The following is a 15,218-nucleotide window of genomic DNA, read 5'->3' as shown; positions in this document are numbered from 1 at the left end:
GCCTTCTTCTTCCCCCTCGCCAGTGTAATGTGAGGATATGTCAGTTATATGAGACCTGCACTTGGACACGGCGCCTGTATTTGTAATTATTTCGATTCATATCACCGCATACAAAAGAGGTTTTCTCCACGCAGTGTCGAAATCTTTAACGCTCAAACTAAGTTTATCACAATATCTGCACAATGACAGCCTGCCATATTTGCACTATGTTACCCTATTTGCATTTTTTGTAATTTTATATTGTATATTATAGCTATTGTATATTTTAGATTTTATTTTATTACATTTTCACATTCTTTAGCTCCTTAGTATTAGTTAGACTTGTACCTTTAGTATAGTTAGACTTGTAAACCACTTATTTAAGATTTAAGATTCCTACATGTTGAATGTATGCACCTTCCGGCCAAAGTAAATTCCTTGTCTGTGCGAACTTTCATGGCGAATAAAACCCTTTCTGATTCTGATTGTCATCGTGCGTTGGAGGCTGAACCCTCCGAGCTGCGGTTCATTCGATCCCAGCGGTTGTGCGATTGTGCCGTGCGGGGCGCGTATCTATGTCGCACTTCTTTCGCAGCGTGCGTAGCCATGCGTGCTCATCGGGCTGCGTGTGTTTCTCTGCCAGGGTACCGCTGGGGCACCGGGCAGCAGTGGCTTCCTGGGTTCTCATGGTATCCAGGGTCTGTCCGGCCAGCGTGGTGAGAGGGGCGTCCCTGGGCTCAACGGTCCTACGGTGGGTGAACTTTCGAGCACGACGCTGAATGCGGCGCTCCGACGTTGTTTGGCACGATGTCCGACGTTTTGCTCCACGTGATTCTTCGTGAACAGAGTCGAGCAGCTCACGTCGTCAAGCGGGTTTGTACGACGTGGCCGGCTGCTCCTGGTGTTTGATGTACACCAGCAGCAGCTGGCAATGCTGTACGGCACAACTGCGAACACCTACCCACTGGTACTCATAGGCCACGTATCAGTGATGGCAGTGGAAAATGCCACTCGTGACTCATATTGTATTTTCTAAATATTTATTACCACAGACATTTTGTTCCATTTCTGTTTTTTAATGGCAAAATCAGTTTGGTTCTACGTGAAAAGAAGTTTGACACTGGATGCAAATTCACTTATCACTGCACATTCTCACTCTTATGCTTTCACCCAAACGAGCGATCAGCTTTGTTGAGGCCAAGAGCCCTCACGATACCAGGCCCCAGGCCCTGGGAGAGCTCTCACACCAGACACACACATTAATTTCGTGTAAAACAACCCGCGCTTAATTTCAGCCGGGTCTGTCCGTCGTGTCAGAGACCCAGAACATTGTTCTATAGCCGTCACACCACATCAAGGATACGTCTTGCTGTGGCTATTCGTCATATGCTCACTCTAGTCTTCCGGCGACGTAGAAACTATTCAGTGAGAAATTAAGCAATGGGTACAACTAATCCAACGAGGGCTTTGGCAGCAAAAAAAACGGATGGCTTTCAATCTCCACCACCATTTTGACAAGATCAACATAGGAAGATTGATTCATTAATATCGGGCAGCAAGCTATATTTGGAAATGGAATTTCCAGCCTGCAGTTGTGATGCATGCGAGGAACATCGGCAGCCGCCGTAGGCGACACACGTATTTTGACACGTTGAATCCCACGTATTTTGACGCGTTGAATCCCACGAATTTTGACGCGTTGAATCCCACGTAAATTCTCCATCACTTTACGCGACTCTCTGTTCAGGCTATTTACCTGGACGCTAAGTTGGCTACTAAATGTAGGCAGGCTGAAAAGCTGTGAAGGTTTCTCAAGGAAAGAAAAAAGAACTTGCATCTTTTGTGTCCGCCACTCGGAGGGTCATTTGGTTTCTTGTCGGGTTTCGAAACGTCCATTAGTCGAGTATCGCCGCGTCAGACGACGCGGACAATTGCTCCACAAAAACACCCTCCTCAAAGCGCAGCCCGAGACGGGGGAGAAAAAGAATAAAAGAAAAGAAACACACAAATCCCACGAACTAAGGTGCACGACAAAAGGCCACATGATCTCGTTCTCTCTGTACGGCCGTCCGGGCCGGTTAGTGACGATGTCCCTGCGTGGCATCTATTGTTGTTGCGGGGCAGTGCTGTTGGTTGCTCGGATTGAGCCACGGCTCCGTGAGGTTGGAGTTAGAGGTGGTGGTGACGGCCGGTGAGGGTGGGGGGGTGTGTGGCGTGGCTCCATGTGGTGCACGGTCTCTCTCTCTCTCTTGCAGGGCTCTCTCGGCAAAAGCGGTCCCACGGGTGAACAAGGCGAGCGTGGAGCTCCGGGTAACGTGGGCTCCCCGGGTCTCAATGGCGCTCCCGGCGAGTCCGGCCGTGAGGTGAGCTCCTCCACCCCCCCCCCGCACCATTCACCACCCCACCCAACCACCCCGTCCGCACGTTTGCATTTTATTTATTCGTTTATTTACGCGACGCCGTCTTCAAAGAAGCCAAGCGACTCAAAAGAGAGGGGAGTCGTCGGAGGGTCGTCAAGTTACGGCTCCGCGGGACAGAACGATGCGCGAGTTTGTACGGTTCACGCGAGAGCCGTCAACGTGAGAACTCTCCCCCGGCGTGGCTTGTGGATGACTTGGAATTAATCTCTCACGCCCCACCCCCCACCACTTGAGAATTGCAGCGGAGCTTTTTTTTTACTTTTCCCATGTTTTTCATGGAGAGGCAGCGCCCTCTGCTGTCGAAACTACAACTCTTCCGTGCGCGTCGTTTTTGAACGAGACTTTGCTGTTGTGCATTCGACTACTATTTGGTGATAATTGCCACGATGTCCAGCGCTGCAAAAGCACATTGCCAACGTGTTCAACTTTTTTGTTGTCAATTGTGCATTGTTTGCACATGCTTACGTGTGATGTCGGTGCACCTACACACACGTGCTCGCTAACGTCACTTGCCCCAAGTGTTAAAGATTATAATACATTGGGATTGTTGTCTTTTTAATGTGGTTGTAAACAGGGTTCATCTGGTACTGATGGAGCTGCCGGTCGCGATGGCCTTGCTGGCGTGCGGGTGAGGCCACCACTGCACTCCCCCCCACCTCATGCATCGAGGGCTGCAATGCTGCCACCATTTCCCCTGTGTGCTCACTTTCCGCACATGTCCCCAAACACCAGTCACCTAGAGTAATAATTGTCGTTGCGTGTACATCCTCGCGCGTGAAGCAAAGGTATGCCCACTTGGCTTGGGGTTCATTTTAACCGGGTTTTGTCTTGGGTCAGCCACCCAGAAAATATATGTCCGTACCCTGAGGACACATCTCACTTTGACTGTGGCTACTAGTCACTTGCCTACTCGGTGAGAAATTAAACCCTGAACAAGGCCAAGGGAAATCTGTATCAATTGCTGGCACGTTATCTCTCAATAACAGCGAGGGGTAACGGTGTCTCGGCATTTCCAATAGAGCGACAAATTGTAAGGGGCCTGCTACAACTAGACACCGATTCACTAGCAAGCTCAGTTTCCCTTTTGCGGGAGCCCTCCTCCCCACCGCCCCGAGGCTCATCGCCGCTTGCTGTGCGTAGGGAGACCGCGGTGAACCTGGGACGCCCGGCCGCCCAGGAAATCCAGGCAACATGGGCAACCCTGGTCTTTCAGGAGCCAACGGCAAGGACGGGCACAAGGGTGAAACGGTGAGTCCAGCGCGTCCACACGCGAGCGAGCGGTGCGGCCGCTACACCACCTCACGCTCTCTCTCCGTCGTTCTACTCCCTGCTGAGGATTCGCGACCTCGATGATGAAACTGCTCCACTCTCCGTGATGTTGGGCTTTGCTGCTACATTGCTATAAAGGGCTCGGTTAAATGTACAATACTACGTGTGCATCTTAGTCTGACTACCTCTGTTCCTTTTGTCTTCTACTTTACCAAGCATCACCAGTTTCTGAAGGTTATTACCCCTCACACTTAGCCATGTGCGCAAAATACTTTCGTTTTTTATTTTGCTATTGTGGTGTACAGTCGCGCTTTTTCATCACTCTCACAAATTTTACGAGACATCCACATATTCCAGTTTTGTTACATATGGCCGTCACACGGTGGTATTTAATAATGGTGAAAACGTAAAAAAATTGTGATTTTTCAAAATAACTTTTGTCAAAGAGCAATACGAAGAGTAATACGATGGTGTTGTTTATTAGCATGGCTTGGGTCCCAAAATGTCACGCACAACGAGGCCCCTAGACGCCTTGACCCACGCGTTGCTTCTTGGGTAGCAGGTTGGCGCAGTGGTCAAATTTGTGACTCACAGCAAGAAGCGCCTGGGTTCGATTCCGGACTTGGGCGCCTTTCTCTGTGGAGTTTGTGTTCTCCCCAGTTGTGCATGGGTCTCCTCTGGGTTCTCCGATTTCACCCCCGTAGCTAAAAAAAACAAGACCAACATAATTGGTGTTGGCCTAATGCTGAAAACTTACCTGCCAATTACTGAATTTTGATTCCACATTCCGGCATCAACCTCCTACTGTGAAATACTTATCAGGACCCTTCGGAGAGAATATTGAGACTCAGTGAGGCTTTCCTGAGCAAACAAATGTAGTAATAATGTCATCAACGTGACTGTGAAAAATGTGTGGATGCAATTGCGATTCAAGGACAAAAAATACTGGCCTTTGTGTGGCACAATTGTGCTTCTGTTCAAACCGTAAAAACAACACACAATTATTAAGCCATTATCTACACGAGGAATTGATTTTACTTTCAACTTCTTATAAACGATTCCACACATCAACATATCAGGAGTAGTGACAGGTGACTACATGGGACATTTAATCCGGTCAAGGTTATCCGTTCAACCAGGTGAGAATTCAAGACACAAGGGACAGTCCCATTTGCAAGCGTGACCTGGGGCCACCAGAACCTCTCCACTGCTGGTGGCTTTGACCGTCGCTGAGTGCTGTGTGCGTCACGGGTCAGGAGGTGCCTGCCGGGAGGACGTGGCGCCTCGCGGGAGAGAGAGCGCGTGCGTTGGGAGCGAATCCTTCCCTTGTGCACACTGCCCTGCTTCTACAACTGTGGGTGCGACGCTTCTGTCTTGCAGGGCCCTCACGGAGAATCAGGCATCGTGGGCAGACCTGGCTCCGCAGGGCCACTTGTAAGTGCCGCGTGTTGTTTAGCAGAGAGCACACAATACAAAAGAATGATAATTATTACTAGAACAGTATTCAAAGTCTATTTTAAAAGTTTTAACATTTTCAGTTTTTACGAACGATCGATTGTGTAATATTAACATCTCGTGTTTCTCAAGTGTAAGTGCATACATGTGTTTGACACGTGCATGCGTGTGCGTGCGTGCGTGCGCGAGACATTGACGTCTCTCATTTATGATGGTTGTTCCTGGTTGACGCAGGCGTGCGTGTGTCTGTGTGTGTCGTTGGCAGGGCCCTCAGGGGCCGAACGGAGCCCATGGCGAGAGGGGCGACTCAGGCGAGAGGGGAATTAAGGGCCACCGCGGCTGGAGCGGTTTCCAGGGTCTGCCTGGCCTGCCGGTGTGTGTGTGATGCCTGGAGGCGGTGCTTCACAGCTGGCACCGCACCGTTTGCTGTGGAGAGTTGAAAAGTTGCATATTTATTAGCGCCAGCCCAAAAGATATCTAATTTCTTCATATAGCATAGTTCCGTACAGCTTTTTTTAAAATCTTCCTTTGCAGTAATTTGTTACATTACGGCTATATAAACTCCGACAATGTAGGCAAGATTTAATGGAATGTTGGCTATGTCTAGAGTTCAGATTGAAGTAATGTCCAAATAAGGTTTTGATGCGAATGGCATGCACAAGCACAAATACCGTGTGTGTACAGTAACGGAGAGAGATCTGACGATGTCTTTTGGCTACATTTAGGGTCCTCACGGTCATCAAGGAGGCCCTGGTATCAATGGCGGCCATGGTCCAAGGGTGAGTAATGTCACATTTACCTCATTTTCCCAGTCCGGCAGAATGGACATTGGGCATTTTATAAACATTGCACATATGCTTATGTGAAAGGGTCTGAGAACTGAGAAAAAGTCTGATACAGTCAGTGTTAAAAGCAGGACTTTTTTGAAACCAAAAAGTTATTTACGTAAAAAAAGTATCCTTTGTAAGTATACTGTAAACTGTCGATATCTTAGGCATATAACCTTTGCTTTTTCTTCAGACGGTTCTGGTTTGCTGATTTTCTTTCAAAACTGAACATTATTAACATGCATATCATTTGTGAAATTTATATTCAGCTGGTATAAAACTGTCTTCTTTTTCCCTCCCGTCAATGTCAGAGTGAGAATGGAGCCAAATGCACTCCCTCCAACTATGTCCCTTAGCAGCTTCTAAAGCTTTCATTGTCCAAAAAATATCGACATTTTAATTCAAGTCCAATGATATAAAAATAAAATCACGACGTTTCGGGCACAACACAAGCATCCGTCATCACGAAACAACTGCTGAGCAGTTGTTTTGAGCTGTGGTTATCCCACCTGATGACGGACGCTTGTGTTGCGCCCGAAACGTCGTGATTTTATTTATTATGTTTTATATCTACATGACTTTACCAAAAAAAATAAAGAGTATGGATCCCTGCAGTCACGAAAACTTCAAATCGAGATTTAAGTCCAATGAACCATCGTTGGTGATCACTAATTTCCAGGGCTTAATTTCAACCGAGTCTATCCGGGTAAATGACCGGGAAAATATTTCCACGCCCGTCACACCACGTCCAGAATACCTCTTGCCTGGGCTGTGGCTACCGGGACGTGCCACCTCCCGGCCTACTCCAGTCGCCACCAGTGCCCCCGAACAACACTGAGTGACGAGTGAAGCCCCGCACATTCCCACTGCTGCACGGAGTGACCGTGTGCTCTGTGTTGTGTGCTTGCGTGTGCTCAGGGACCCACGGGCCCAGCGGGCGGGCGTGGCAAGGATGGGCACAACGGACAGTCTGGCCCCCTCGGGCCCTCTGGCCACCGCGGTCGTCCAGGCGAGGCTGGCAGCTCTGTGAGTAAATTCTCAGGACTTGCAATCACGAGTAACGCGTCGACGACTGCCCCGTTCCTTTTGTTCGTGACATTACAGTGGCGGAAATGTTCGTCAAAGACCTGAGCGTGACTCTAATGAGATGTAATTAATGCGCCTGATGAAATAGGCAGTAGGCCGCAGTGCACTGACAAAGACCAACATCAAAATTGGCTATATACGTATATGTAAGATGACTCGCCTGATATTGGGCTTGAGAAAATGGGTGCCCCTCTCGCACCGATATTTCATAACTAAGTGTGAACAGAATTTTTGATGGCATTAGATAACTAGACAAACTAATACTGTGAATAAAATAAGAAATTGTCACCTGAAATTCACTGCAAAGAATCCAAGATTAGTACTGGACGTCACCCTCCTTGGCAGGACCCACACAAAGCATCCGTTCATAAGGCCGCAGCGCTTACGAACACACCTGACTTTACACCATTGGTACCTCATTTGCCAGTAAAAAATATGATAATTGGGTTTTTACCCTTTTATCTGGCATCAAAACTGACACCTTTTTTACGAGGAGTCATGTTTGCATAAACCACAATACCTGAGTTGTGCGCCTTTTGGCGTCATCTGGTCCAACCCATGTGAGACTAGGCTCTAAGGAAAGCTGTCTCGGGTGTGGACCAATCAACTTCAAGGACAGTGCATACATTATCAGAGTTATGTTTGTTGTTTGCATTATGACTGCAGGTATTGCGGTCTATGCAAACATGACTCCTCGTAAAAAAAGGTGTCGGTTTTGTTGCCAGATAAAAGGGTAAAAAAACAATTATCACACCTGACTTTGTTCCTTACCATTCTTCGCAGGGCCCTGCTGGTCCACCAGGTATCCCTGGGCCCCCAGGCCCTCCCGGCCCCGCAGCAAATGGCTACGGACTGTTGCCCTTGACTGGCATGGAGAAGGGACCAGACCCACACCCTTACCGGTACCGTGCCGATGAGGCGCTCATGGAGCACGATGCTGAGGTGGATGTGACCCTCAAGAGCCTCACCAACCAGCTCGAGAACATCATGAGCCCTGAGGGCACCAAGACCGACCCGGCTCGCAGCTGTCGAGACCTCATGCTCTGCCACTCTGACTGGAAGAGCGGTGAGTGAGAGCCGAGGTTAACGCAGTGACTTGGTTGGGATCCCCCCACACATTTGTGCCGTGGGTCCGATTCAAGTGTTCTCTAGGCTCCCAATTCACTGTTCATGAGTCTTGCAGAATATTGTCACAAAGCTCTGATTAACAAGTCAACCCAGAATCATCACCTTAGCACACGGGTTTCTGAGAGGAGTACTGTGCTTTTACAGAAATCTATAACGAGTTGTTTTATAGGTAAGATTGAAAGCAGGAGAGACGTCTGCCAGAGATTCCTACCTAGGTATGGAGACAATTTAAGGTTGTCAAAATCAGCATAAAGGTCGAGGAGATCTATAAGTGAGTGATTCACCGTCTGGAGAAGGTCATTTGTCGCATGTAGGAGAACACTTTCAGTAGAACTGCCTTAGCAGAAACCATATTCTGCTGGGTTATGACAACCATGAACGTACAGTGGTTTGAGAGATGAGAGAAGCTCGCCATTTTCAAAGAAAATTACGTTTTTTTCTACACCTGGTACTTGAATACTTTCTGCTGCTTAATAGATGCAAAAGTTGCGGCACCATGTGCGCGTGCACGTACTGACTGCCGCACGTTGCCACAGGTGAGTACTGGATCGACCCTAACGAGGGCTCAGTGCTGGACGCCATGAAGGTCTGGTGCAACATGGAGACCGGGGAGACCTGCGTCTATCCCAAGCCCAAGAACGTTCCCAGCAAGAACTGGTGGAGCAATAAGGGCAGCCGCGAGCACAAGCATGTCTGGTTTGGAGAGGCCATGCCAGGTGGCTTCCACGTGAGTTTTCGCATCAACGCGGCACCGGTCCATTCCTGTCGATCACCGACGGCAAAGTGGAAATGGGATCGTCGTTACGAAATCTAAACGCCTTTCTCAGGCGTTTTTGGACATTCTTCGTAATTAGAATTGGAGGTTATTACAGAATTATGTTCTTGAGAGGGTCACTGTTGATAAAAAAATATATAATCCAGTGAGCATCAGAAAGATTATTGGAAAGGAAATCAATGCGTTTGATCTGCTACAGGTCGATGTCAGTGGCCATACCACTGAATTTCAGGTGCCCATTGTCTAAAAAGGGAGACACCGTTTACACGCATGCCAATATCACAATGAATACACATTTTCATCCACAATCAACAGCTACGTTGTAGAAACAGAACAAGTCCATAGGTTGAGTGCTCAAATGCATAACGTTTACACATATTACAAAGAGTCCCCGTGTAGCCGACAAAGGCTGTTGGGGCAAGTGGAACACTATTGAAGGTCACCACGGAACATGAAAGAACGGTATTGCCAGGACCACGCCTGACCACTTTTGTTTCCCCCACTGCTGGTGTTTACACACCGCACCAGGTACTAATTTAAGGTTGAGTGGACCTAGACTAGGGGAGGTCTCAAACCGGCTCAGTTGTGCACCACTGATATTATCCACGAGCCGGAATCAAACACTATAGCCACTACGCTACTGCACTCGACAAAGACAAAGATCCCCCGTATAGCCTTAACAGACTGTAGGGGTAAGTGCTGTTAGCGAGCACCTATGAAGGCCGGAACGGTACACGAGGGGGTGGGTGGCCAGCACCACGCCCGACCGCCTTTGTCTCCCCAGTGGTGATGTTTACACACCGCACGAGGTACTCATTTAAGGCTGAGTCGACCTAGGGGAGGCCCAGGACCGGTTCAGATAATCGTCACTGGTGTTAGCCGTGAGCGGGAATCGAACCCGGGTCGCCAGGTTCATAACGCAGCGCGCTAACCGCTACACTACCGCTCCCCACACTGCACCCGACACATACATGCACACACACGTGCACAGCACACATGCACACGCACGTACGCACTCAAGCGCGCACGCACCTCCTCATGAAATAACCGCCTCCCCCCGTCTGTGCACCCCTACAGTTCAGCTACGGAGACGACACCATGTCGGCCAACATCGCCGAGGTGCAGCTCAACTTCCTGCGCCTCGTGGCGGCCGAGGCCTCGCAGAACATCACGTACCTCTGCCGTAACAGCGTGGCGTACGCGGATGCCACGGGCAGCCTGCGCAAGGCCGTCCGGCTCATGGGCTCGGGCGAGCTCGAGCTGCGCGCAGATGGCAAGAACCGCTTCACCTACTCCATGCTGGAGGACGGCTGCGCGGTAAGAGGGTGGCGAGACGCGTGCGAGGGGGCGACGCCGTGGTTGTCCACGCTCCCCCAAAAATTTCTAGACGTGGCCTAAGGGGAGATATCCCCCCCCCACCCCATCCCCCCAAATCAATGGTATGTTTGGTGTTTGTCACCAGGTAACAAATGGCAATTATGCTGACGACGGAACGTTTACATTTGCACGAAGGTTTTGGGGGGCTCAATACCGAGTTCCGTAGCCAGAAGATTTAATATTAAAGCGCAGTAGATCGTCTCTTGTCAGGGAAAGAAAAAAACAAGTTCGAAGCCGAACTCGTGGTTCCCATCTGTGATCCTCGTCAAATAGCCCACTGGGAACCGTTCTCGAGTAGGACACCCCCGGCTGACTTGCCGTGCGATGCTGTGAACACCCGTAGGTAGAACCAAAGTCAAAAGGCAGCAGAGATGGGGTGGGGGCTTTTGTGTGGGTCAGAGTCCGGAGAGTGTTCATGCTATGAGGACTGGTTGTCCATAGTTTGTTTTGTCGGAGGAGCACGCTCGAGACGGATGTATGTTGGGGGGAAATGCCAAGAGGTGGAAAAAAGGTGCTACTCGACAGCCTGAAGAACGGATGCAATGTCGAGGAAGGAACAACATTCATGTGTTGAGGAAACTAAAGCGCCTTTAGGCAGATACCTCAGAGATTATTTATTTCTATACATTGTTCAATTATAACTCATTACAATATTTATTTGCCTTCCATATTGTGGAAGTTGTATTTTTGCGAAGGTGCGTTACGCCAAGTAGACGAATATCACGAGCTTTGTTCACAGACGCTATTCGCTTAGCACCTTGTGCCACATTGTTTGCGCAGCCGGTTGCATCATCTGTCCGTGTCACGTGTTCTTGTGGTCCGCTCTCTCACCTCCTGCAGAAACACACTGGCGAGTGGGGAAAGACAGTGCTGCAATACAAGACAAACAAGCCGTCTCGTCTGCCGATCGTGGATATCGCACCTCTGGACATTGGTGGACCCGAGCAAGAGTTTGGCGTCGAAATTGGCCCCGTCTGCTTCCTGTAAACCCAATGGACTTTGCAACTCCACCTCTGTTCGCCATCCACCAAACCCTTGCACTGAGCGGCTAAAGATTGACCGTTTAACGTTGCTAATGGTCTTCCATCCACAGGCTTATGTTTGGATTTCATGGCAAAAAGTGTGAAAATGCCTATCTGTATTGTTCTGTGTAAATTAGAAACATTTGATGTTGTTCATATTGCTGTGGAATTACTTTTACAGGAATTCACTTTAATATTCTGATCGCAACAACAGGAGTAGTTTTTTGCCCCCAAATTTTTTTTACAAAAAAGTGTCAATGGATTTTTTTTAAATGTGAGTCGAAGATTTCTGGATTTTTTTTTAAACAAAAGGCTATTTTTTAAATGACTAAAATGGTAATTAAACACATTTTCGGACTGCATAACTGTCCTGTCTTATTTGGTTTGCAGGGAGACGGCCTTCACAAAACACACCATGTGTTGTATATGTTACATTTGGTGCTTTTCGTAGTGCTTCCAGTTGTATCTTTAAAGGTGCTACTTTACTATGGGTTTGGTTTTATTTAAGCATAAAAAAAATCAGCAAACTTGAAGAACCCAGTAAAGCTAAAGGTGCTAGCTGCCTCATTTGACTCAAGTCACTCTGGTCATGAACAATTCACCTCATTTTCTTGATGTGAAATATATCCAGACCAGAACTGTTTTCTTATGGAATTACTAAATCCATGCTACACCAGTATGGCCAAGCGAACAAGACCCAAAAAAAAGACTTAAAAAAGAAAGCGTCCATGTTGTTTGGAAATAAACATATTGTTTAAAAAAATATATATTGAAAATTAAGTCTTTTTTTGTTGCAGTGTTGGCCACAATTTTTTGGATGTCGATTCCACATTTAAATCTTCCGCTTACCTGGGGAAAGCCTTTAAGTTGTCCTCCTGCTTTAGTTGACCCCCTCTTGATGACCTTGCTGCCGCCGACGTCTCGTGTAGTGGCTTTGCGTGAGTCGCTCTATGGTCTCCAAAAATAGGCATGTGGATCCCCGCTTGCTCTCTCACATAGTGGTTCCCCTCTGTGCGTGTGTTGGTGTTCCTGTGTAATATCCAACAAGCAAAGGGATAGCCACCTGGACATGTACAATTTTTGTATATTTCATTTAGTGCCGATGCAGAAAGCTTTGATTTTTGTAAAATGCTATTTTGTATGCAGTATAGACAGGGAACTTACACATTTGGGAACGTAGAAATTCATCTCGGCATTTATTTTTGTGTGCCTTACGAATGTGTCCTTATTCGATTCATCCCATATGTTGTCCACGCCAGTAGATGCAAACTTAAAAAAAATAAAGTGTTCAATTTTTTATTTGTATGAAATGTCACATGATGTGTTTTGTGGAATGTGTAGCCGTTTCCTTGGCTATTTCGTAAAAAAAGAGGGACAAGGAATAAATAAAAAGTTAATGAAGCGCCTAACAGCATCTGCTAGACTATGGTATGCATCGGGAATGGCTTGCCGTGAATTTCGTTCATGGCGAGTGTTGACACTACAGTACAGTACTGTTTTAGTTCTCTGTATTGAGCACCACAATAACGAGTTTGAAGCACTACTACCCTGTGTACCGAGAAATCTGTAAGTGGCCACCATTTAGTGTTGGTTACGTGTGAATTGAAGTCAAACACTCTGCACCATAGTTGAGGGATCTGGCTGAAAGGGCCATGCTGGATCACTTTAAACCTGCTCTTGGGCCCATGCCTGCACATGACAAATCCACAATCGAGGCGGTAAGCCGTGATCCCCGGCTGCTTGCTGAAGAGACATCGAAAGAGGACCAGGTGGGTCTGAAACGTCAACTATGATAAAATAACTGGACGACTTTCCACGGCAAGGTAAGACTGGTCTATAACAAAATTACCATATCACCAGGAACGTTCTTGATCTGGTCACAACTCCAAAGCCACCAACAGATCTGAACCTGGACAGTGCTTCGATGGGCGACCACCATGTCTAGTACAAGTGTTGTAGGCTGCTGTTGGCATATGTCAGTAGAGGGCATGGCAGCAAAATTATGAGTACGTACAATGATGCTTCAACGTCAATGATGCTTCAACGTCAACTATGCTCCGCTGCCTTTACCAACTGGCACTGAACAACATGGTAAAGTACACGGATGGTTAAATGTCTCCGACGGCCCACAGCGTGGGGGGGGGGGCTCATCCAGCAGTGGATTGACAAAAGGGCTGTATGTGTAAAAGGCCTCACCGACAGCAGAGCCCCTTTGTCACGCAAGACCAGGAAGTAATCGACATTAATTAAAATACATAAACCGTGTTATTTTCAGGGGAAGATAATTAGGATTAAAGGTAAAGTGTTGCATTTTGGAGTACTGTATTGCTTAAATAAGAAGAAAATGTGGCCGAGACCAATTTGTAAAAAAAAATATATAGTAAATATATCAGACAACGGCATTATCCCCACCAGTATTCCACCTCGAGTTGCCCCCTCATATATCCACGTGATATAGGCCAGCAATTAGTACATGGAGTGGTGTAAAATACTCAGGTGGTGCAACCGCCTCCGCCCCGATGTGGGTGAGCCAACCTTGCTATCGTCATTGAAGGCACCTTCTGCTAAATGTTATCCAGGGTGGGCCAGACGTCTTGTGACCGCCACTTAATTCTCTATTCAGTAATATTTTAAAGTAAGGTTAATGAAAACAAAAATGAATATTCAAAGGATACAAAAAAAATTGTTAGGGGTCAATTAATTGGGGCTCACAAGACATCTGCACCACTCTGTTCACAACACCGCCAATATCTACATCAACAAGCCAAGGAACTGATTGAACAAAATTACCAAGGATTTTTTTTTATCTCTGATGGGAAAATCACGACGTTTTAAACGACACAAAGCTAAACTTCTTACGTTTAATACTACAGTACATTGTACTGTACGGTTACCCAAACTCCAGCCCTCGCGATCCACCACGCTCCGCATTTACCAATGTCCTCCCCATTCAAATACGAATTTACTCGTTCCACGCTGCACGCGACCGATGATTGTTAAACACGACCCACGTGATGCGCTAAACAATTAACGCTGTCCGCGTTGATAAGAGCCGCTTCAAATTAAGATCTCAGTGTGTGCATGTGTGTGAACAAGCGGTCCACGTGACGCACACATCGTTAAATGCTTGGCGCGTCACGTGGGACGTGTTAAGCAATCATAAGGCGCGTGCAGTGTGGAACGAGTTAATATGTATTTGAACGGGGCAAACCATTGGTAGATGCGGAAAAGGTAGCGTGGTGGGTCGCGAAGACTGAAGTTTGGGAAACCCTGCTGTCATCAATCAAGTAATTATTTCTAGTGCCCGATTTCGTGCAAACGATGCATTTCAAAGTGCTCTACATGTCAAAGAAAACATTCTTAAAATACTAAATCGCAAGAACAATAAAAGCAATTTCCAGATATACAAAATGGCATTATAATACATTGCTAGAAAATGCATATTTAAAAAAATAACACTATAAAAGAATGTTAAGTAAAAGCAAGTTCAAAAAAGTTAGTTTTTAGCTTTAACTTAAAATTCCTTAATGATATTGGTGTAATTGAACTACCACCGTATTATAGACTTGAACAATTCCTGCGGCCAATCCATTGCTATGCCCTCCAGAATATGCCTTTTAAAAGGTTTAGGACTTTAGGTGAACCACTGGTGCCATCTTCTGGTAAGTGAAAGCAGCGTGAGATGGATGTTTAAACATATTAAAATATATATATACTGTACGTGCACATATGGTATCACTACTGACAAAAGATGCACAATAATATTGATGAATAGGCTTCACCATATCTGGCAATAAAACAGGTGTTAATATGTTCAAACACAAACTAAACACCTATTGCAAAGCATCAAATCTGCATTACCCACACATGTAGCAAAGCG

The 15,218-nt window shown here is 47.0% G+C and overlaps 1 protein-coding gene across 1 annotated transcript in view; it reads left to right on the top strand.

Annotated features, from left to right (window-relative positions):
* LOC144729190 (uncharacterized) overlaps nt 1-12,643 on the top strand; it is a 76,773-nt gene extending 64,130 nt beyond the window's left edge. The window contains exons 42-53 of the mRNA XM_078609229.1: nt 623-730; nt 2,235-2,342; nt 2,974-3,027; nt 3,540-3,647; nt 5,049-5,102; nt 5,389-5,496; nt 5,849-5,902; nt 6,869-6,976; nt 7,820-8,102; nt 8,701-8,891; nt 10,017-10,256; nt 11,157-12,643. Coding sequence (XP_078465355.1) covers nt 623-730; nt 2,235-2,342; nt 2,974-3,027; nt 3,540-3,647; nt 5,049-5,102; nt 5,389-5,496; nt 5,849-5,902; nt 6,869-6,976; nt 7,820-8,102; nt 8,701-8,891; nt 10,017-10,256; nt 11,157-11,303 — 1,563 coding nt within the window. The 3' untranslated portion in view covers nt 11,304-12,643. The remainder of the gene's footprint in view (nt 1-622; nt 731-2,234; nt 2,343-2,973; nt 3,028-3,539; nt 3,648-5,048; nt 5,103-5,388; nt 5,497-5,848; nt 5,903-6,868; nt 6,977-7,819; nt 8,103-8,700; nt 8,892-10,016; nt 10,257-11,156) is intronic.
* The last annotated feature ends 2,575 nt before the right edge of the window (nt 12,644-15,218 follow it).

This window comes from Lampetra planeri, chromosome 31, assembly GCF_965212315.1.
Source record: "Lampetra planeri chromosome 31, kcLamPlan1.2.h2, whole genome shotgun sequence".
Lineage (NCBI taxonomy): Eukaryota > Metazoa > Chordata > Hyperoartia > Petromyzontiformes > Petromyzontidae > Lampetra > Lampetra planeri.
The sequence above is the reverse complement of the archived record's forward strand: the minus strand, read 5'-3'. Positions and strand labels throughout refer to the sequence as shown.